The sequence below is a fragment of the Centruroides vittatus genome, unplaced genomic scaffold (genome assembly GCF_030686945.1).
Source record: "Centruroides vittatus isolate TY-2023 unplaced genomic scaffold, ASM3068694v2 contig_18, whole genome shotgun sequence".
NCBI lineage: Eukaryota > Metazoa > Arthropoda > Arachnida > Scorpiones > Buthidae > Centruroides > Centruroides vittatus.
The window spans coordinates 513,770-539,908 of NW_027121101.1; the positions used below are offsets into that span (position 1 = coordinate 513,770).

A 26,139-nucleotide genomic window follows, 5' to 3' on the forward strand; every position below is an offset into this window, starting at 1 on the left:
TTTATGATGGATGTCCATTCTTTTTAATCATTTGGCCACTATTCACCGCTTTGTAATAATCGGCACAATGGAAATATCTCACAAATGAAAATACTTACCAAGTGATAAATTGCCAGTTGCATTAATTCTAACATCATTAAAATTCTATTGCCACTTAATCTGAGATCTCCTTTATATCAATGCCGAATGATATATTACGATATTAGAAGAATTTTGATTGAAGATCAATACTAAATTGTCGAGAGATCTTAACTTATAACTAACGAGTCATTTACAGAATCGAGTGATTTCGACAATATAAAGTCATTTAACGAGTATATTTAATAATCGATAACACGAATTAAAAGTTGAACGAAGTAAATAACATGGAAATAATTGCAACTTATTTATATGTAAAGCGCAAATAAAATAAATTTCCGATATTATATTATTTTCAGAGCATTATTCTGCTCCCCTTTCTGCACTTTTTTATTCTATTATAACGTTGAAATTTAAAGCTTTTCCAACATTTTTATATTGAATATTTATACTTAATAATAATCTGTTTAATTTATTTAATGTGGATTATTTTTATCTCAATCAAAATTTTTATAAAAAAAATAATTTTTGACATATTCTGTATATATTCAATTTATTTATTTAAACAGCACCATGATGTGTAGATATAAAATAAAAATTCAGATACATAAATTTAAAACAAAATATACAATATAACAATATACAAAGCAGTAATTCATTATTAAAAAAACTATTAATAAGCAGAAAATTATTCTGTCAACGGAGAAAAAATGAATAAACCAATTAAATTAGATTTTATTCACCGAAAAAAATTATATCCAATATATGTATATTTAATATACATATATTTATTTTAAAAGTACATATATTATTTATGATTTTCAACGTTTCAGGATTACGCTCGATTATTTTACTGTTTTATATTCACTACTTCATATAATCGCTGATACATTATTCAGTATTTCATAATCTTAAATTCTCATTTTCTATTATTTATTTAAAATATTAAACGGCATTAAACAATCGAGATAATTTTATATATAATTCAAAAGCTACAGTTTACACCACTCGCATAATATCTGTACTTCATTGAATAAGTGATCCACCCATTCTTTATAATGTTATCTGTAGAATAATATTTTATTTATATATTTCTAACCGAAAATATTTGTTTAATTTTAAAAAATAATAATTAATTTAAAGAAAACATTTTTACGGAAAATTATTCGAAGTGATTTCAGTTTAATATTTTATTAATCGAATACATAAATAAATATAAAGTATTCCTTCCGTGCAATTTCAGAAAATTGTTAGGAGAAAATACGGTTATAATTTTTTCTTATTTAAATTTGTTGAAATTATATCATTGCTGAACTTTTTTTATCTAAATAAATTATATCTAAAGTGTGTTTTTGCCTACCACGCCCTTCAGTTTGTTCCCACAGCTCCCAATTACATTTTTCTTTCAAACTGTATTTTTCTGTTTTAATCAAGTTTATTAAAATAAGTTTGCCATTACTTTCGTTACATTCTTCCTGTTTTTTTTTTCTTTTTATACTAAAACGGAAACTGAAATTTACGATGCAAATCAAATGGAATTGATTCTAAAAATTCTAAAATAATATTACACAAAACTAGATGTTTATTATTATAATATATTTTTTGTTTAAATTTGTAAACTTTTTTCGAATTCAATCGATAAATATACGAAATGAATATTTTGGAGACGACTATTATTTTTTTTTTTTTTTTTTTTCAAATCGATCGTTATTCTAAATTCAACATTGAAGATATTTAAGTGCTCCGTCGTTTCCCAAGTTTGATGAAAATTTTATTTTTATTTTATTTTTTTCTTCTCCCCTCTTCAATCTTCCCATCTCTAAATCTTTATGCTATTTTCACACTTTAGGAAATGACCTTAAACTGTTAAAATAATGCAGTAGACCCCGCCTATTACACGGTCGTGACTAAAGAATTTTTCCCCCTTCTTTATTTTCTAACATTCTACCTAACCTACTCAATAATTCATTAACAAAAAGTTCTGCGCCGTCGATCACAACTCATCATTCATAATGACATTATTTTGTCGTTGAACATTTGCTAGAAGTTTTTAAAAGATTCTAACACTTAAAAAATCTCTCTTCCTGTATGAAAAATTCCGTTAACAAGATATTTAATTTAATTTTATAAGCTATACATTTAAAACTTAAACCGTTAATAAATATTTTATACACACGATCGGTAATTATTATAGTTTCGTGATGAACATTATTCTCTTCGTTCATTATGCAGGACCGCCTCTGATATATTGCAAATTATTATAGCATATCAAAACATTGATAAGGTATGCACAATTTATTATGTTATAGAGTCTCTGAAGGATATAGCATGTAAATATAGAGCAATCCCACGAAATGACGTAGAATATTAATAACGAACTTGCGTGAAAAAACATTTCCGTTGTAAATGATTTTTTGCCATTTATTGAGTTTTTTTTAATATCATAAATTGTTCTCCGTTTCTCATCATAAATTTTTCATACTAGTTCTATTTGAGTTATTAATTTATATCTTTATTAGATAAAATTTACTTCGTTTTGTTATTTTAAACAAATGAAAACGAAGGCATTTCGCTAAAATTCCTTTAATCTTGCAAACAAACTTAGTTATTTTAAATTAATAAACCATTCTCCTATAATGCCGAAGGGCATAACCTTACGTAGCAGTATAATTAATAAATAATTAAATAATTTTAATTACTCGGCTAAATTGTCGAACGATTAAAAGAAAATTTAACAAAATAAATACATTTTGTAGCACCTTTATCGTTTAAAAATTATTTATGTCTATCAGGTTTTTATTAGTGGCAAATAATCAATTGCTTAATGACTATTATAATATAAAGTTTGTAAGTGATTATATATAAATTATTTAATGATTATAAAATCTTTACTTGCCGGTTAAAGTGCTTTTCTTTAAAATTATTCCATTTATCCTTTTAGTTTCGGGCTAGAATTAATTTTTATGTATAAGATTTTTAATCCTACGTCGTAACTTTGTTATAGTTTGAATAGATAAATTGCTTAGAGTTTAATTTAAAAGAGGGGGTAAGCGGTAAGGACGAATGACTTAAAGTTTATCGCAAGCATTTGCATATAAATTACTCGAACTAAAAATAAGTAATTTCGCAATTTTCGAATGTAATGGAAGCTATAAAATACTAAGAAGTTATAAAAAACCTACATCTAATTATTTAAAAAAAAAACATAAATTATCTTTACGTGAAGATTTGATCAAACGTAACATTCTTGATTGATGACTGAAACTATCGCGAACCACTACGCTATATTTGACTTCTGTACATTAAAACTATTTTTTATATCTTCTCAACTTGAAAATTATGAGTGGGCCTAGAGGTGTCAAAGAAAGTCAACTGCAGAACTCTAGGAAAAAAGATATGATATACAGTGCAGCTCTGAGAAAATCTCAACAAAAGATATTAAACCGGATGGCAATATCTGAAGGTTTTTATGAAATCTGAAAGAAAAAATATATCTTATTCTATATTATAGAACTCACATTTGTAATATATATATATATATATATATAACAAAACATGAAATATAAACGCATTTTATTATTATAATATTAAACTTTTATAGATTATTGTAAATCTAAAAAACGTATCTAATTTAGGCTACGTAAATGTCGTGAATATAAAAATATAATATATTATTCTTCTTCTTCATTTTGAGGTTTTTTTTCTAAAGGAATAAAATTTTATTATCAAAATTGGTCCAATACATTTAAATAATAAAAAACTATGATGTAAGTTTTCGTACACATTTGACATGGTGAAAACAGTCTTAGGGATGTTATTGATTAGCCAAGCAAGCAACAACGAAAATATTTAACAAGTTAAAAAATTCAGGCAAAAACTTTTGCGATGAAATATGTATAAATAATGAAATTTATTTAAGTGTGATACAAGAATATATAAAACATAACAAGATCTAAACTGGAGAAAAAACTTTAAGCCAGCGTTAAAAGATTCAGATGCGCTTATAGAATTTTTAATATTCAAATACGCTATTTCCGCTATTTTTATTTATTTTTTAAACATTTTTAAAAAAAATCTTGTTTACGTTCTTTATTTTCTTTTTTTTACAGAAAATTTTTTAATTTGAGATTTGTTTTCTCGCTACATTAAATTTTTACTTCTTAAAAATAAAAATAAAAAAGTAAAGATAATCAGATATCTGGAATCAATAATGGTAATAATTAGTAATTTTAGTTAATACTTCACTGATACTTATTCTTAGAATATTAAATATTTATCTTCCTTTCATTTTAATTATTAAAACTGCTGTCTTTGTTGACCGAATATGAGTTAATATTTAAAGAAAGATATCTAATTAAAACTGTCTTATTTCATAAAAGTTTTATCCGTGTTAAAATTTCAATATAGTGAAACTTAAGTAGCTGTTGAAATCTTCTCTTGTTTTTGTTCAATTCTTTTTTATATTGTAAGTTACAAATGTTAATTTCATATATTCGTATAATGAATTTGTTTAATGTTTGCGTAAATTTAAAGTGGAATATTCCCCTTGTGATTAATTTTTAATGCTAAAAATATATTCTTATGAAAATTAATTTTTATAAGCATTTTGAGACATTGAAAAATACATAAAAAAACGTTTATTACTGTTTATATTTAATATTTATCCATAAATTATTTATTTTATCACAATCGTTTCTACATATAAAATTAAACAATTAAATCTTTTGTTTAATATATTTTTTGAATTTTTAATTATTTTGCTCAATGCACAATACTGATTGATGTTAAAATATCTAATATTGAAGCTACACACACATTTTTTCGTTAATTTAACGGCACATAACTGCATGAATATCACACAATATCCAACTGTTAAATATTATATTTTATATGGGATATATATAAAATAATGCTATAAATTTCAAAAGCACATAATGAATAAAACATAAGGATTTAAAAACATTGTTTTATTTAAGAGATTGCTGTCTAAAAAATGAATAAAAGTAATATATGATTTAAAAATAGATAAATTTTCTAATAATCTAGTTTAATACGCATAGTTTGATCCATAAATTATTCTAAACTAAACATAATTTTGCATTAGAAAATTAACCAATTTGGTTCTAAAATGCATAACTGTAATATACTATATTTATAATTGAATTTGTAAGCGTATTTAGCAATCGATAAGTTATAGATTCTGCATAATTCGACACAAAATAGTGTTTTTCTTTTTTAGAAATGTAAAAAAATCTTGAACACATTCATTTCTTATGCGACTAGGAATATATGAATAGTGATAGTGATTACGACCTTACTACTCAAAAGATTTCTACTAAACTTGCGGCAAAATCAATTTTTATAGAGATATATCGTAAAGACGCTTATCTTTAGGTTTCTAAAAGAGAAAATATTCACTGAACTTTAATTTTTAGTGCATTAAAAAGTCGTTTAGTAGGTTTTTGTGAGAATATGTGCCTGCCGTAGACGCGATAAGCTATAGAAATGATCACAAAAATTATAAAGGAGTCGAAATTATAGTTTAATAAAATATTTTGGTGGGAAAAAAGAACATATAAAAACAAACTAAAAATTATTATTTAAAAAGTCGAAATGAATTTTACAAAATTCAGTTAATTTATCTGAGTAAATTGTGACCAATTTCGCCCGATTGACAATAAATAATATATTATATTACGCAATTTACGTGATTTTTTCCCACTTGTTCGCTACATAAAATACTTGTAGTTTTTTAAAATCAAATTTCCGTGAAAAATAATTAACCTGAGAATAAAATTTTTATGCTTTAATGCTATATAAATTTTTAAGTGTTATTAATTAATTATAATTTTATCTCTCAAATTTTTTCATAATTAATTATATTGTTGCTCCGACTACTAGTATTTTTATCCGTTTACAATGGCCACACCTTTTTTTAATGTATTGGATAGTTGGCAGGGCAAAAGACTTTTCTATTATTTACGTAGGGAACATTTTTTTTTATGTTGTAATGTCTCAAAATATAATATTTTAAAATGATCCTCGAAACAATCTTTCTAATATTTGCCGAAACAATTCGTTAAAGTTGATATAATTATTTAAAGAAAACTTATTTTTTCACTATTTAGTGCTTCATAATCAAAAGCAAGATTTTAATTTACTTAGTAAAGTAAAAGATAAAGTCAGTACCTTGCGTGTACCATTCGATAATCTCTTGTTCGAACATAATCGAAATATCGTTTTTTTTTTTTTTTTTTTTTTTTTCAAAATAGTTCGATTTCGTGAAAAACGGAAATAGAATTGACAAAATTCGATAAAAGATATATATATATAAAAACGGGAAAAGGACGAGAAAAAATACTTTTCTTTCGCTTACTCAATTAATAGTTCGACGCATCCGAAAATCAAATTGCATTGATTCCATTGTCGTTCGATTTAATTAATCCAAATGTTAGTGCTTTGTTACGCTGTTAAACGTTTCCAATTCTTTCCGAAGTAAAATATTCATGTTGCATATTCCTGTTGTCAGTACAAAAATACGGCGTTATTCCTCATTACGTTACTCAAACTAGAATAGGAAAATGGATATTACGTTGATTATAATTTCGGAATTCTAAGACCTGATTCGGTAACTATTATGAATTATGTTAGGATATTAATATATACTCTTAAAAATTCGATAAATAGCATTTCTTACAGCATCGTACTCGTTCTTTTATAAATCGCATTATCGTCTTAATAAAATGAAAATTTTATGCCTTTGATGGGAAAACATCTCGTTTACAGTATTGTAGAAGTAAAATAACACGTTGTAAGAAACAGTAAACTCTCTAACTGATCTTTAAAGGATGATCTAATTTAGATTGTTCTGAACGGAATTGATGTCATATCACGTGGGAATTGACTGGCTAGACACAGACGGGCAAAATATATTTACAAATAAACACTATTTTGACGTATTAATACTATGATCTCTATTTCGCTTGTATCCCAAATGAACGTTGTCTATAGCAAGATGAATAAAAATAACAATATTTTACAGTTTTAAAAATTTATTCCATTTGTCGATTAATAAATTATAGATTAAATTAGAACTAAATTTTTGCTTCTTAATAACTGGCAGACTCATTTGATGAACAGATCATTATATTCTATATATGTTCGTTTCTTCCTTTTATTTGAAAGGGGAGAAAAAAATTAAATTTCTTCTCATTCGAAAAGCAAAATACTGAGGTTTTTCAATACTAAAATTTCTGTATTGTATCAATTTTGAACAGATTCTCTTTAAATGTACTTCTGCATTGCATAATTGCATAAGATTAAAATGGATTGCATTTTCATAAATAGTAAGCAGCCATTAACTACGCTTATCTTCAAGAAATGGATAGTCTAGATCTCTTAAGGATAAGAATAGTCTAGATCTTTTTTTCTATTCGATTCCAGAATCTGTGTGTCAATGTTATCTTACAGTTCTATTTATGCAGTTGATCGTCTATTATCAGCAAGTTGAATTTGATATTCCGCCATCATCAGTTTTTATATGGGATTCTTTTATCGATAGACGACTTCCTCTGATACCAAGAACTTTCGTTTAAGAACTTAATATCTCTTACTCTTTGTTGCCAATTTTTATTTTTGTCTTCTTTTTTTTTATAAAACTAGTTGTTTGAAAATGAAGTATAAATTGTTAATAAGTATAGTCTGTTAGCACAGAGTTTAGAAATTATACCTACGAGCACTTTCCTATAATTATAAACTACAAGCTTCATATCGCACACTACAATTTCAGATATGATTATAATTGTCTAAATTATATTAATTGAATTCATTAAAGTGAATTTGTAGCCAATTGCTGTTGGAAATTTAGTATGCGTGGAGAATCCATAGTTTGTTAAGAAAGGATAGTACTGTACAGTACCATGCAATTTATATTTATATATACTAAACATAATTAGAGGGAATATATTTTTAAAGGAATAATATTATGTATAATTTGCAAATAAATTATTTACCGTCCTCAGGAATATTAACGTATATAAAACCAATAAAAGTGAAGTTTCTGTTATATGTATATTCATTGTATAACAATCTTTAAATTTTAAACTGCAAAAATAATGAAACTGTTTGATGTAATAAAACACTCAAGCAAATTTCATTTTATGTTTTTATCTACTAATATAAATTGAATACGAATTTTATCGAGAATAAAGTTTTATAATAAAAAAAATTCCAGAAGTTAAGAATTATTATATGAATGGTATGAAATAGGAATGCTGTTTCATTTTTATTATTTTTTTTATGTATTTAGGCGTCACTTGATTTTGTGGAATATATATATAATATATATATATATGAAATATTAAGTGGTAGTAAAGTTTATATATATAAAATATCAAGTGGTAGTATCCTTCCAGTGAGATACAGCAAGAAGTGTTAAATTTCACAATAACTAATGATATAGTTTATAGACTAACATATTAGATAAAATATTTACTTTAAGAAAAACTGAAATTTTATATTTTTCTTCGCTTGGTTATAGTTTTATGCCTGTACGAAATTTCACAATAGGTTATATCGAGACGGGTTTGATGGAATATCCATCACCAGCTGCCCGGGCCCGCCGTGATATGGTGGATTGAGGAACTAGACGGATGGTGGATCAACAGGAATCGATTTCGGATTCTTCTGGTTATACAACAGAAAAATACAGAATATCTCACCGATTATGTATAGGTCCCGCAGTATGTTTATTTTTTAGTCCTTAAAAAAACAATCTTTCTGCGCATTGAACACTAAGAGACGTCCCATTCAACTGAAGAGAAAACGGAAACTTAGTAATAAGAAAAGAAATTCTTTGGTGACAAGAAAAAGACAGTCGAAATATTCGATTGAAATGAAATTCTAGCATAAAATTTAATCAGTGATAACAAAAATTGATTTTCTATTTATATTTCTGAAATAAATTCATAAAATGATAGATTATATTTTTCAATATTTCTGTTAAAAAAAAATTTACATGGACCTTGAATTCGTATATATATATATATATATATATATATATATACACTATAGTTTTACTGTAATTAATTAATTAGATATTTTTCTCTTAAATTCAATTGAAACAATTGACCTGAATTTTAGTGTTTCAGAAAACAATTCTGCGAAAACTTCAAAAACAGTAACTTTAGTAATTATTAAATTACAATAATGACATTACACTTCTGTGTGACATTGACACTTCATTAAATCATTTAAAAATGCTTTTTTATTAAGAAAATGTCTCGTCTTATTTATCACTATCTGTCTGTACTGTAGAAAACAGAGGCATAGCGAGGGAAAGTTAAAGAGTGGTTTAGGTTTATGTCCTTGGCGATATAAACTCTTCTAATAGATCGCAAATAATTTTTTTTAAATTCCAAAAAAATAGAATTAATATCGAAAATATTTTTTTTTAAAAACGCTGTTCAATGACTGCTGTTAAAACAAACAATTATACGTGTTTTATTCTGAGGGTCGCAAATCCACATACGTCTCTGCAAAATTAATTAAGGATTATTTTCAGAAAACTGGAAATTAAAAATTTAAAAGACAGTAAAAAAAATTATTTTCAATTTTGTAACAAAAAAATCGCTGAAAACTAACTAAATTATCCTATCATAATAAAAGTTTATGATGATAATATTAGAAAATTATACAAAGAATAATTTATAAATAGTTTTATCAGACATAAAACGTATGAAAGTTATTAATACAACGATTAGTAAGGCCGAACGCAATAAATTAATTTTCAGAACAAATAACAATATAATCATTAACCTATAAAAAGCAAAAATATTAGATTTATGATCCCTGAAATTTTATCGATGAAACATTATTTCTTTTTCAGTTGGAAATTTGCTCTTTGACTTTTCCACGCATATGGATTCATAGAATCTATAGGCTGGTTGCCAAACTCAGATATCCGGATCAATATCCGTATAATTATAATTTTACTTGAAGATATTCCGTTAAAACTTTAAAATTATAGTTTAATGATCAATTATTTTAATTTATCAATTTGATATTATTTATATTTTTAATATATTTATTATTTAAATCTAAAACGAAAGTTGATTTAAAATTGTCCATTATATTTGAATATATTTTTTAAGATAATTCACATAATTAATATGTCTACAAAGGAATTATGATTTCATTAATACTAATTACGTGAAGGAAAATCATTTTCTGTTAGATGCTGATAGAATGCCAAATTAATTTCGTATAATTCTTTAATATTTACATAGCTTCATATATGAAACAACATATCATCAGAAAAAAGAATCTTAAGTAAATATTCTTGATTAAAATGTAATTACCATCATCAAGCTGATATATTTTCGAGTGCCATTTTAAAATATATTAATTTCATCTTTTGTTCTGATGATGGTAATTATGTTGTGGTCTGTAAACCAAATATGTGTGCCCCTCATTATTCTGATATTACATTCGAGTTGTCAAACTACAAACTTTTGGTTAAATTTTAAACAAAATATAACAACGGTTTTATTTCATGTCGTCTTTGGAATGATTTTTAAATAAATGAATCGTAAAATTATATTATAAATAAGAATTTGAAAATTTTGTGCATTTTTAAATCTTACAAGCTGTGAATGTGAATTTCGTCAAAATTTGGTACTCAACATAACTGAAATGATACATTCGTATTAATTAATATTAACACATTTTTATGTATATCTGTTGAACTACACGCTTAAATGTTTAAGAAATGTGCATAGTTTAACTACATATAGTAAAACTGCAATTATCCGAATTAATTAGGACTTCGAACCTACAATTATCCGAATAATTGAATTTTTGCTTAAAATAGTCTCTTTTTTCTATCCAAACACCCTATTATGTACCGTACATGTGTACATAATTATGTGCAAATGAAATATTAAATGAGGAAATATATCTACAAATGAATATAGTTTATTTTCTACATTTAGAAAAAAAATTACTTTGCATGCATATTCAGTACAGTACATATACATACAAACCTATTTATTATTAACAAAGTCGTGGGTAATCCATATAATCGTTGTCCGGATAACTGGAATTTTACTGTATTTAATGAGCATGTAATATATTGTATAGTTTTATAGATATTAGCTTGTAAATAAGAAAAGAAGTACTACAAATTTATTTAAAACTTTGAAGATTTCATTAATATTCTTCAATGTTGATGAAATTTAAACTTTATCTTTACTTAAATTTTTAAGATTAATTTTTAATCTTCGCTTAAAATATTTTAACTGACGTATTAAAATTAATGCAAAGATTCGTAAAATAAGCCAAAATTTTCAATATGTTGAATGAAAATAAAGAGCAAGACGAAAAATTTATATAGGAAGATATTAAATGCTTATTCAAATGTTTTATTTTATCGATAAAACTTGCATGACGTTGTATGAAGTTGACTAAAGAATGATTCTTTTGTTAGTAACTGGCTTCAGTATAATATATTTTAAACGATTACCTAACTTTTTTATGAAAACTGTTGATAATAATGTATTGTAAATGATGAAACAATAGAATTTATTAGGGACATAATGACTTTAGCTGTTATTTAGAAAATGAATTTCATAACATTAAAAATCTATGAATAGATGTACAGTATAAACTTTATAATATACTGCTTCAATATCCCTATTAAGTAACAAAAGTTACTGATCTATATTGTATTTAGTTATTCATTACTTATGCGTAAATATGAGTTTAAAATCTATATTTTAAAAAATGCGCTCTGAAATAAAGCAAAAATTAATAAAATTATACAGTCTACACGGGAAAGTATAGGAAATGAATTAATCAAAGCTCTAATAATGCAATGAAAATGTATAACTTATATTTATATTTAATGGTTAAGTATTGTTTGATAAAAATAATATTGAATTTCACCAAGAATTATCAGTTTTATTATATTTCATTCAAAAAGTAAATTCTCTTAGGCGCTATTATAGAAACTGTGCTGCAGCTTTTCACATTTTTATGCGATTTTCTTTTTTCGATTGCGAAAAGTGTTTTATAACCGAATTTAGAAGATAGATTTTCAGAAAAAATACTCCGAGGCCAAAATTTTTGTAGTAAGCAAATCCCATGTCATTTTGAATGTATTTTATTACACTTCATTTTCTTACAAATTGCAGAAATATTGAATAACACAATTATTCATTAAATTATTTAAATATATTTCTAACATCAAATAAACCATTGTTTTTTATTGGTTTTATTGTCGAAGCTTATTTGAATTAGATTAGTTGTTTTCTCAACCAAAAAAGTCTTATAAACACATTAAAAATTATCAAGAGAATGTTAGATAATTTTATTTAATATTTTGTAATTATTAAAATATTTCTCAAACTTTAAACAACTACTTTTTCAAAAAGAAAATTATGTCATTTCATCTGTTTAATCTAAACATAACGAAACATTCAAAAATGAAGAAAATATGTTTGGGTTTTACGGATCCTTTTGGAAGAAATTGCTTGTATTGTGATATAAGTATTCAATAGTTGAATACTTCTACGCGAATTCAGCTTGATGTAGTTGCAATGCTGGTAGTGTTTGGAGAGGTCCGTAGAATCGACATAAACAGTTATTTTTGACTATTGCTTTATTGTTCATAAACGATAGAATACAACTTTCCACTGAAAAATGCAGCTGATTTAGCAATTTTTAAAGTTAGAAAAACATCGTTTCAATAACTTTAAAATAAATTCTATTAAAAATTCAATTTGATATTGTAAAAGTTTATCGATATAATTTTATGGGGGCTACGTTTTTAGTTGAAAATCATATCACATTTAAGCATGACAGAAGCTGGATCATGTGTAAATTTTAAAATTTAAGAAAATTTTAAGTCCTTTATAGCCTAAACATAGGACTTACTACTATATTTACTACATGTAGGATATATATAGACCTACATATATGATACGTAATGTATATAATATAGGGCCTATATTAAAATTTAAGAAAATTTATTATTATTGTTTGGTGATATTATATTACCATATATATTATAAAATATTAGATTCTTGTCATTTTTACTAATAATTGAGTTGCAATTTGAAAAAAATTGTAGACCTATAAATGCCCACTGTCGTCCGTCTGTCCGTCTGTCCTTAATCTCGAGAACGGAATTAGATAATGTTCTTCAAGACAAGATACGTAAAGCGTAGGGACAGGAAGTCCCGATTAACTATATACGAACTTCCGTTGGAAATTGGACGACACGTTATTTCAATTCAAAACTTTTACCCTGAAAGGAGTTAGTTAGATGACCGGCACGACTCGATTATTAACGGGAAAGTATGACATACAGGGACAAACCACTACCAATTTGAGGTGGAGAGCATATATTTAAATTAAATAAATTTAAAATATGATTAAAAATTGCAGCCGGCAATTTAATAATTGCTCGTTTTGAATAAATTCCTTTTAATTAAATGGTAAAAAATTTTATTTATATTCCAGCATATAACTTAATACTTTATGATAAAATATGAATGTAATAAATGTAAAAAATATTTAGAAATTTATCAAAATTAATTAAAATATTATAAAACTTTAAAATTATTTAGCAAATCTCTAATTTAAATTATTTTGTTATCAGAAGCAAATCGTCAATTAGCATTTGTTTGCAGAAAGTCTCTAGCTGCATAAATAATAAGCGATTAAGGAATATCAATTAGGCCTATATAGCCATCTATGGAGAATTTATAATCAATTAGTTAATAATGATTAAATTATTATGCTTTTAATATATCGTATGTAATCTGATTGCTGCAAGTATTTTAATTATTATTTTCATTTTATTTAAATGTTATTAAAATCAATTTATAACCCGTTCCTTTTATGCTATTTTTCTAATAAAAAAAAATGTATTGCACATTGAACAATTACTTATAAAGCTATAGATACAATTTACTTTTGAAATAGTTAAATGAAAGTTTAGATTTAAACTTCTGTTTAAAGTTTAAAGGTTTGTAATTAAAATTTAAATACTTTATTGACATTAAATATCCTGTTTAATATAATCCGTAAACTCGTATTTTAAACAAATAAAGACTGATAATTCCATTAACTAAACCTTTGCAGTTAAAGCATCTAATTTATATATATCACATTTTTGGATATCTGCCTATTTTTATTTGATTACCATTTCAACAACTGACTTTTCAAAAGAAAATAAAAAGTTCTTAAGATCTTTAAAATATTTGTAATATAAAATCAACGGTTATCAGAAGTGACCGCATCACAAATTTAAAATCCATTTTTCTGTAAAACTATCATTTTTCCATATTTTCGATAGCTAAAAGTAAAAACATTGAACTTTCACAAACCTGTATAAAATATCTTTACCAATACATTAAACATATTCTCTCTTTATGTACTTTTAACAGTTTTGTGATTGATTATGGAGTATCTTTTTCTAAAATAAAATTTTAAAGTTTAAAATTGTTTAAAAAATTCAACGTAAATTTTGGTTTTTAAAAAAATGGTAGTAAACCATCTTTAATACGTTAAATTTTCACATTAGATATCTTTTTTCCTCCACTGCACAATAGCAAAAATAATTTTCATTCTTGTCAAACTGAGAATAAAATATTTTATAAGATGAACCAAGTGTAACTTATTCAATAGTATTCTGCATAAATTTATTAGTTTTATAAGTGGTTGAATATAATGCATTATCCATATTTTTCGAAAAATTAATTACTGTAAAAAGTTTCGTAGTTTGAAACGAATACAGTAGCCTACTTCTTTTCTGCAATTTGAACTTTTTGTAATATAGACGTTGTAGGACTCTATCGACAAGTGATGTAAGCTTGTAGGTTTCTTGGAGTTGTCAACTGTAAGTTTTTGAATTGGAGAATCCGGGTTTAACTCATTTTCTTCGAGTACCGGATTGTTTGATCACTTCTCTGATCAAATACGTCTCTAATTGTCAAACAGTGCCGTTTAATTTTTTTCAAATCAAGTGTTTTTTAAACATTTTACTACTTTTGTTCAATATTCATTTTCTTTGCTGTGTTTGTGATTATTCTGTGATCATAGAAATTAATTAATTATAAATATATAAATACACACACACATTTATACATTATATATTATATATATATAATATAATATAATAAGTATGAGAGTGAAGAGTACCACGTATGTAGCAAACTATCTTTGATTTATTCGATATTTCATTTTCAAAGGTGAGGCTGTCTCAGAGTTAACATGAATTAATAATTGCCAACTATAAGATGTCTATTTTTGAATTCTTGAAAATTTTCTTAAATGAATTATTAATGATAATAGTTCTATTAGAACTTATTAAAACTTTATTATAACTATTATCATCATTATTAAATTTAAATAATTTCAAGAACAGGTCTATTAGTCTACTGTTTTATCCTGAAATAGAGCTTAAATGAAATTTTGCACAAATTATTTTAAAAACCTACATTTCTGCATAAAAAGTATTTTTATAAAACAAAATTTAAAAGTTACATTTAAAAGTTTTATCTGTTCTGTGGTAGGAAAAATCTAGATTTCTTTCTGGTTTATTACGTATGTAGGATGTCCAACAGATTCCATATCTTGACAGTCGGATAGCCGGGCGGTTAAGGTATCAGCCTATCGCTCTGAGGGGTCCTAAAACGAATCTGGAAGTTTCAAGACCCCATGAATTTTTAGGGGGTGGTCCGTCCCTGATATATCGGATCTCGTCCCTCATCACCCAGTCACCCATTGTGGGTCTGGCCAAACCTACGATGAGATTGATTAAAAACACTCTCTTAGTGCCCACAAGGTGAAAAGAGTCCATAAAAAGTAGATTCCATGTTGTGATTATACTCATAGTATTAAACTTGCTATACGTACGCACAACCAATAAAGAAATAAATAGGAAGTAATGCATATTTATAAAAATGTAAGATGCTTCAGTATGTCAATAACAATAAGCCAATCTTTACAATCGGATCGTTCCGAATAATTTTTGCGCCTGAAGCAAGTCTAAGAACCGCAATTATACTCGTATTCCTATAAACGTTATAGACAAGTTCAGTAAATAAACTCGGATTCCGGAAAAGTATGTTTTAGTGAGGAAATGATAGCTCAGGAAATGATATAATATAACAAAGAATCGATTCTTTGTGCGTGCTTTCAAAATGTCGAAATGTCTTACAAGGTTTCGCTATTACTCCGAAAAAAAGAATATTATAAAACATTATTTATATAACATCAGTACCGTTTGCTATTGTCTGAGGCAATATTTTCATCCAAAAATAAAGAAAATTCGTACTCTTCGCAACGAAATCGGTAACACGTGGGAGCAGCCATATTCTTGCACTGACCAAAAACTAAGTTTAAACACTATAATTCTGGCACTGGAAGCAATTGGTTTTTTCTGAACGCTGCGCACTGAAACCGGTTCTTTTACTAACCGATCCGTACATGCACTGACACACAATTTATTTACTGAACTCGTCTTATGACGCGTTTTTAGTATCCGGAGCTCCATTTAATTCATCTCCTGATTACATCATTCGTATACATTTTAAATGTCATCGGTGCAGAAATCGCTGACATCCAACGAACAGAACAATGTGCCTAGTCAACTTGCGCATGCGTGATGAGGTTAAATTTTCTTATTTTAATCATTCAAATAAAAAAAATTACCTTAACAACACGCACAAATAAAATTGAATCGAAATGTATCATTATAAATATCGCATAATACTGTATAATAAAGGGACCGATATAGAGTAATAAAAACTAATAATTAATATAATTGCCATCGCTAACTCACGTTTTTGATTATCTGATATAAATATAGTACGAAAAATGTCATTGTATTAATTTCTTAATAATTTTATTTATTAAATATGATCTGACTTTACTCATTAAATGAAAATTATTTGAATTTTTTAAAGCTTTTTTCCGTGTGGACACTAACAATGCCTTTTTTATACCAAAGGTGCGTTCGTTAATAGCAGTCGCTCTGCGTCTCCGCTACTACGGGAGTGCGCTGCTGTTTGTAGGCATTTAGGAACGACGGTGAAAGAAAGATGGCGGCGCTCGCACTATCGATAGTATCGTGATAGAGGAATCTATAATTCTAAAATATGAGCTTTTAAAGGCAAAAGAAGGTTCCCAATTGTAAAATTTAACCATAAAATGGATTATTTGTTGAAAGAGCATTCAAAATAGCCACGAAAAAAATTAGAATGTCGGCTACCATTCGAAAAGACACTTACATCACCGCGTGCACTAACTTGCGCTTTCACAACTTCTAAATTTTCATTCATAAAACCACATAATGGACCTCGAAACGAAACTATCTGAGCCATGGAGGACGTTGCTTTCCACCGTAAACTACTGCTACAAGCGGCCGTTTTTTGCCGTTCGACGGCGCGCACTCCGACCGGAATTTAGGAACGCGTTCCGCAGGAATTTTTAAACCGATGTCGCTCGCGCGGAGTTACGCGGAGAAATAAAAGAACGCATCCCAAGTCCATTTATGGGTTCGTCCTGGTCCATAATGGGGCGGCCTTGTGATGAGGGACGGGGCCCGACATACCTGGACGGACCACTCTCCGAAAAATTTCTGGCTTTTTCCCAGGAATTTTGACTCGTCAAGAAGTCGATCCTGGGTTCCCAGAGCGGTAGGCTGCTGCCTTAACGCTTGGCCATTATATAAAGTTCTTTATAGATTTGAGCGTTGTACAATATTTCTTATTGTTACTATTTTATAATTTTATTCTATTAATGGCATTTAATTAGATAATAATAGAATACAGATTATAAAATTTCAATTTGGGATTAAAACAAAATATTAAGTCAAAATTTTAAAGGATTATATAGAATTTTATTAATGTTTTTCCCCCCTAAAATAAACTTACAGACTAATATAAACAAGTAAATATGTATACTTACACGCGTCAGCTTTACAGCTTCACATGTAAATCCAATCTTTTATATCTGAAATTATGCAACACATCCTGTAAAGTGTCTTGCTTGTTTACTTATCTTTATTGTTACTTATCGCATTTCATATAAATCTTAGTGTGTGGATGGCCTTTGATATTGTCTGTTGACATAAAGTAGAAATTTCTGAATTACTTTATCCATTAATTCTGCACGGCAAAACTGCTACTCCTTTGACTAACGGCCTTAACCCTTCTCCAGTTTATGCTAAAATATCAGACAGATTAATTGGCATAGTTTTTAAAGGCTATAACGTATTTCACGCGATAACGGGCTAGGAGATTACCCTAACCACCACATGGTAGCCATATTGTTTTGATTTGCATCCAAGTCTCGCGGATCTTCTCCACTTCATCTATAGGCACGGCCCTGTTTGTAATATGAGAAGTAATCAAAGTAATGAAAGAAAACGAGTTGAGTTAAAACCGATTTTAAAGATTCGAAATCAGAAGAAAAAAAATTTAGAAGAAAAATTATTATTATTAAGTATTAAATATTGACGACGGGAAATTATACGATTACGAAAAAAGAAATTCTCGTTAGAATTTCCTGTTAACTGTTTAATGTCAGCGTAAAGAAAAATTACTAATATAAAATTGTTGAAGTTAATCTAATGGAAAATTGTTAATAAAATTCAAACTTTACAAGTTTTATATTAGTTACCTTCTTAATACGTAATGAATCGATTATAGGCTTTCTTTTACCGTGTTATCTACGGCGATTTTTCGCGTGTAAATTGACAGATACTGTATTTATTCTCCTGGTAGATTCATGTACCAGATTGATTCACTTGTCTGTTCAGTGATCCCATCATCAATTATTATATGAAAGGGATAAAGTTTTCGTCTTTCACATAAATGAAGCGAGTCGCTAAATAACTGAAGTCACTATTCTCATTTTCATCGATTCGTATGATTTTTAATAAACTTGCTAATCATTCTGCACAAATATATTTTTAAGGATATGTTTAGCTCTCTCTATAATTCATGATCCATTCGATAATTCCGACTTGTGATTTATTATGGGAGAACTTATTTTAACGAACGGTAGAAAACTTAGAACAGCTATTTAAACTCGTGAGGAAGAAACGAATTTAATTTTAATTAGATTTAGTAATAATTCGTATGGTTTAATTTCGAACAATTTATTGAAATTTAATATTATCTGTGATGTAGACATTGCTGCAAAAACTTATTTTCCAATGCCATAATTGGAATGTTTTTCTCATCAATAATTGAATAGTAGTTAAAACTCTGCCATTTAATGATAAAGTATTCAGTTCAAGTTAATTTAACAAAAAGTTCGATTAGATAAGTTAATTATTTTCCATTAATCGCAAAATTTATCCTATTGTACAGTATAGAACATCGAAGATAATCATTAGGATTTTGAAATTGTCTCTAACGTCTTTTTTTTTTTAAATAAAAATATAAAATCTGTGTGAAAATACTATTTTTTTTACAGTTATATTAAATTTTATCAGAGGAATATTTACTTTAATAATAAAAAATGAATAAAACCCCAACCGGCCGGATGGCCGAGCGGTAAAGGTGGCAGCCTACCGCTCTGGGGGACCCGGGATCGAATCCGAACGGGTCGAATAATCCCCAGGAATTTTTCGGGGGTGGTCCGTTCGGATATGTCGGGCCCCGTCCCTCACCACCCGGTCGCACCATTGTGGGCCTGGCCGAACCCATAATGGGCCTACTAAAAGAGGCCCTCTTAGTGCCCACAGGGCGGAAAGAGTTAAAAAAATAAAAAAAAATGAATAAAACCCCATATTTTTAATGAACTTAAAAAATTTATATTATTGGAGCTAATTTACAGTTTCTGGAGTACTTTTTGCATCTCATGATGATGGACAATTGAACCTATCAAGAGATGCAAAAGCACTTTTGTATGGGTTTGGTTGTTGTTGGAAACTGATTCTCAATGTAAATTAATGAATTCTAATAAAGCAAATTTTTAAGTTTGTTAAGTAATCAATTAACTAACTTTAAAATATTTAGAAATATGTAAATATATTAATTACTTACAAACAATTCTTATTAAAATATAAACAGAATTATTTAATGAAATTTATCAGTAAAATATAAAAACAATGAAAAAATATAGATTCTTTTTTCTAAAAATTATCTAACATTGAAAAATGTATTCTGAAGTATATTTTGTTTTAAAGCGTAAGAAAATTTTGCTACAGCCATTTTTTAAATAATACAAATCATAATTTAGTAATAAACTATAAAATCTGCATAACAGTAAGGTAAATATTTTCTTAATATTCACTACATTCACTTCTTAATATTATTCACTACATGTATAATTTAATTTTTTAAATTCTATTTTGCTGAATTATGAAAAACCAGAAGTTTATTTAGAGTTCTCTGGGAAATAAATACAGATAAAACGAATAAATATAAAATATATTTATATATATTTAGTATCACAAGCATCTATGAATAGTTAAATAACTATGACAAAATTGTTTAAGAAAAATGAAATTAACTGTATATTTATTAAAAAAATTGATATACAGATACTATAATGTTATAAAAAATATACTTTGTTATATTAAATGAATAAAGGAAGAAGAAATATTTTTTAGAAACTTTATTTTATCAGATAATGGAATTGATATCGTAATGGAATAAAAGAAACATATTTTATTTAAAGGTTAAAAGCTTTGTGACCTAAACTAGTTTTCATTTCTATTTTATTTTATCAATTAAAATTTATAAACTAGAAAATTTAATAATAATAATTATGTTTTTCGTAGTCATTTAAGTTATGTTTTAGTGGGCTATTTGAAAATTCTTATTTGTTATTATCATCATTTTTCTTAAACAATTTTTCACTATTTTAGAATCCTGTAATTTTGTAAAAAGCTTCCTAATTTAAACTAACAGCAGATTTTTGTGTCTACAGTTTTTTTATTTTTAATTTCTAAATTTATACATTCAAACATTTTTTTTAAATTTCTGTTTAATATTCAAATAAGATAATGTATTCATAGTATATTTAAATAAGTAAAATGTATAAGGCTTACTTAATTCTATATAAGTTTTAGTTAATAAAAATTGCAAATTTATGAAAATCTAAATTTTAAATGTTTGAAAAATACACTGAACAAAATTTTACATTTTTAATGTTTTTATATTTTTAATGTAAAGGCAAAAGAAATATTTTGGACAGCAACTTATTTCTTCAATTTGGAAATAATGAGATTAAAATTTCTAAAATATTTTAAGATAATTTCATTATAATAAGAAGCTTAAATAAATCTTATAATCCTAATTAAATTATTATAATATATGGCATGGATATAAAGTGATATCAAAAAAGTTTGCATTTATATTTGATCTTATTGGAGGATAAATGATATTGAAAAGTCATTTTATTGGTCAAGAATAAAATCTAATACAGTATCATACATCTTTACTGTTCACAAACTATAATCAAATAGCATCAGAAATACATTTTCAGAGAACATGAACCAGATACTATATTGTTTACATTTTTTATTTTCTAATTTTATCAATATTGATGTTATGGACATTTATTATTATTATTATTATTATATGGTTTATTATATACATATATTTTTATCATTAGAAGTTATTTTTGAATGATATACTGTAGTTTTTAAAAATTGTTTTTCTTAAAGCATTTTCAGAATTGTAAATAATAATTAAGTCACAGTATTCATATATTGCCATAGTGTACTATTGCAAATATATACAATTACAATTGAGGGGTATTACTTATGAATAATTAATGCTGGTTATAATGCATCATCATAGTTTTCAGACTTTAGTTAATTTAACAAGATTAAACTAGCCACTGTGATTACTCAGCTGAATTGATCAATAAACCTTTTTTTAACAGTGGGTGAAGTTTAAAGAATCTAGCATTTTCAATCTGGTTATTAGACCATCTGCAGGCATGGAGAGTTGAAAGCGTTGAAAGATTGGATAGACCTCAATTGTTTACTCTGTTGGGAACTATCCCATCTTTCTTCTGACATTGGCATCTACTTATAGTTGTCCACACCTGATGGCCTGTTAACCAGGCCAGAAATGTTAACATTCTTTAAACATTGTTAAAAATTCATTGATTAATTCTGCTTAGTTATTTTTAATATATATTGAAAATAAGATACAAAAGATGAGAGAAAATTTTGAGGTTGACAGGATTCTTTGCAATTATCTTATGATATCTAGTTTTCTTATCTACAGTATCTTGATGGAAAGAAAATTTTGATATCATCTTAGTTTGAAATGAATTGATTCGATACTACCTGTGTATCTGCAATTGTTGAACTGTTGTATTGTATGTTAATTATTTAATATGCCTTCAAAAATCTTCCAATTAATATCTTTGACTCAGTTATAGAAATGTTATGTTTTCAGTTCAGCTGCAATTTAGCTGTAGGCCGTACATATTTCACAGAATAGCCTATGTTTATATGAAATGTTTTAACTAAATCTGAATATTGATGATAAAATTTATCAATACGGAGAACTTAATTCACCATCTGTGTCATTACTTTTCTTTTTTGTTGTAAAAAGTTGAGACTAAAAAGTTACAAAACAAAAGATAAGATTCATTAATTTAAATTCATTGATTAAGAATACAAATTTTATGTAGTTAATATAATACATTTTTAATATTTAATTTTTGTTTAAATTTACTACAGCATAATATTAATTTTAAAAATGCAATTTTTTAAAATGAATAATAATTTCTTATAGGTTTTGCCCACTTGGGAAAGTAAACGTGGTGGTAGCTTAAATCTTAAGTTCCGAACTAATGAACCAAATGCCGTCCTTCTATATAATGGTGGTACTGAAGGAAATTATTTTGCATTAGAACTATTAGATGGCCACATATTCTTATTATTAAATCTGGGATCTGACACTGTTAAAGTTCAAGCTACTTCTCGAAAAGTTGCTGATGGTCATTGGCATACAGTCTCTCTTCGTAAAACTGGAAAATCAGGAAGAATAACTACTGATGAATCTTCAGTAGATTTTACAACTTCAGGTAGAAAACTAGTAACCATTTATTTCTTTTTTATTAAATTAAATGCAATTGTGATATAAATTTTATTCTTTTAAATTACATATATTATTTTTATATTGTAATATTTCAGTTTTATCAATATTATGTATTCTTATTGCCCTGGACTAGATAGCAATTGGTACCCTGTAACATGTATTGTGTTTTTTTTAAAAAGTATCAATGGCAGTTTCACCATTACAATTAACAGCTCACTCAACACAAGTTTATAGTGATTGCATTCATCAACTTTCAGATCATCTAGAACCTCAGTAATATCCACTTTTCGGAGGCACAGCACAGATGCCTTTTTTTTCGAATCTACACGTATTCCCATAACAAGAGAGAGAGGAGGAGATTCCTGACGACCATTAAAATACTTTTTCATTGTGAAGACATTGCAGTAATGATTTGTGAAAATCTGTTTAAGTGCATCTCTTGAAGTTTCTGTGATACAATTCACAAATGACCCCACGGGTGAGTTGCCCTGGTCATTTCAATTTGATTGCTTGGAGAAGGGTGGTCAAGATTTGCGAATAACGCTGGGCATTCACTGTTGTCCTGTGCTGCAGGAAGTCGATAAGAAGGGGGCCATTTTGGTCAAAGAAGAATGTGAGCATAACCTTTCCTGCACTTGTGTGGATGGCCTTGGATTTTTTTGGTGGTGGTGACCCTGGATGCTTCCACTGGAGACTTTGTCATTTTGATTCGGGTTCGAAGTGATGACACCATGACTCATCTCCAGCCACCACTCATGACAGGAACTCATTCCCTTCCCAGGCATAGCACTCCAGATGATCAAGACAGTGGGCCATTCGACATGTTTCCTGTTGTGGTTGAAGACTGTGGAGGCACCCATTGGGCACACACTTTGTGCCAGTTCAATCTTTTCCTCATGATGGTGTGAACACTTCCGATGCTCAATCCAACCTTGGCAGCAATGGCTTGTACTGTCACTCCGCGGTCCTGGGTAACGATTCCATCAACCAGCTGGACAATGTCATCGGTAATGTGGTGTGGTGTTCCTGACTGTGCATCATTGGCTAACGACACCCACCCTTCTCTGAAGCGCTCGTGCCACATCTTGACCATTGCAAGGGACATGCAGTGTTCACCGTACACTTGTGACATTCTTCGATGAATGTCCATTCCCCCTACTCCTTCTGCTGTCAGAAAACGAACACCTCCTCTTTGCTCTTCTTTTGACACCTCCATTACACTGTTTCACTGTTTACAACACGACTGACTGCAGTGGACAATTGATGTGTGCTTCTGCTAGCTTTGTAGTCACGTGGTATGCACCTGTGACCCTCTAGTGGCGGGCTGTGATCTTCTGTGCTGTTGTCAGAACCACACATTCTTACACGTGCAATGATATTACAATTCTGTCATCGGTTTTCACATTCCAGCCTCCAGTTCATTTCTTTTTGAATGATCCTCATAATACCGTAGTCGCCTATTAAATTCATCAATTAGCTCACCATTAGGTATTTTGAGCATTTCATCATTCACTGAATATGTTAAGTATCCTAGAGATATAAGAAACTGAACAACTATCTCTGTTTCACAAATTAACTCTGAATGAATTAACAAGTTGTGCAAAGATTTCAAATTACTTAACTCGAATGGTGTTATCTTGGTTTCGAAATTTACAGCACCTTATAGCAATTTGTTCAACAAGCTTCTCACGTCATCTATTTGAAATAGTTCATAGAGATGCTGGATGTACCCAGATTGTACCCAATAATTTTGTAAAGCATCTTCTCCCAGCTGTAAATTATGCAGAAATTGCACATCAGATTGAGGATTATATAATGGTTTCATCTCCCCATTGACATAGCCATTATATTTAGCCATTGCTTTTTTCTTCAACTTCTCATCTACACCCCACTTATCAAACAGAGTACAAACTTCATCTTCATTGAACCCATAGAAATCTTGGCATAAATTTTTGGTTCCGAATTGGCATCGCATCACATTACCCAGTAGGCTGAAAATCATTATACCAGCCACATCCAAAATTCCTGTGATAAACACACCTTGAATGATATCATCTTGACATTTCAAGGCATAACCAATTATTTGAATGCAGAATTTGGCAGCACATTCTAGCTCTTCAAGCTCTTTCTGTGGATCAGTATTTTTGATGATATACAATGCATTTGAAATAATCAAATCATACTCATCAACAAGCATGTAAACCTTCCTTTTATGGAATTTATTCAAAACAATTGTCAAAACTGATAGACCATTCACTACATCCTCATCACTAATTCTTTGGTAACTAATTGGGTCACACCATTGTTCGCAAATATCTTTTTCTTTGTCTCCCAATGGTGACTCTTTGGATTTGTAAAAGGTATTCATGTTTCACAAAAGCCTTGTGTATAGCATTTCTACACACCTTCACTGCATCAGATTGGCTTTTGACATCAAAAGCACAGAGAAAACTTATTTTGATAATCGGATATTGTCCAAAATGAGTTTTTACAAACTTCTTATTCTCCGTGACTTTTAACTTGAACTTTGTTGAATTGAATAGTTTGTAGTTATCTTTTTCTCTTTTCCATTTTCATCTACTTTCAACTCCAAGAAATGTTCCATCATTGTCAAGTTTACAGTTTTGCCAAACTGACGGGGTGTGGTACACAATACCACAGAATTGACATTCTTTTGAAAAACAGCCAAAATCAATGCAGTTTTATCAATAAGAGTATCAGAGTTCAGAACACATTTGAATTGCGCTGAACAGGAAGACTGCAACTCAGATTTGACTCTATTGTCCTGTAAAATTAAACAAATATTATATCACTTAGGTCTAATACAAATGAATCAAATCTAAAAATAGATGGAAAAGAGAGTCAACTTGCATCATTGCTACCAATGTCTTCTGGATGGTCCTCCATTTTTTTTTAAACAAGAGTAACTACCTGTAACAATGAATGAAAACCAAGAATTAATTTTAGTCATATAATT

General features: G+C 27.7%; 2 protein-coding genes and 1 pseudogene across 2 annotated transcripts in view; 1 reads left to right on the forward strand and 2 right to left on the reverse strand.

Annotated features, from left to right (window-relative positions):
• Positions 1 to 26,139, reverse strand: part of LOC136969541 (tubulin-folding cofactor B-like) — a 389,641-nt gene that overhangs the window by 104,788 nt on the left and 258,714 nt on the right. The gene's annotated exons all lie outside the window — the stretch shown is intronic.
• LOC136969519 (neurexin 1-like) overlaps positions 1 to 26,139 on the forward strand; it is a gene marked incomplete at its 5' end in the record, with an annotated part of 109,063 nt that overhangs the window by 29,991 nt on the left and 52,933 nt on the right. Inside the window, one exon of the mRNA XM_067263698.1 lies at positions 22,857 to 23,148. Coding sequence (XP_067119799.1) covers positions 22,857 to 23,148 — 292 coding nt within the window. The remainder of the gene's footprint in view (positions 1 to 22,856; positions 23,149 to 26,139) is intronic.
• Positions 23,834 to 26,069, reverse strand: LOC136969661 (uncharacterized; annotated as a pseudogene).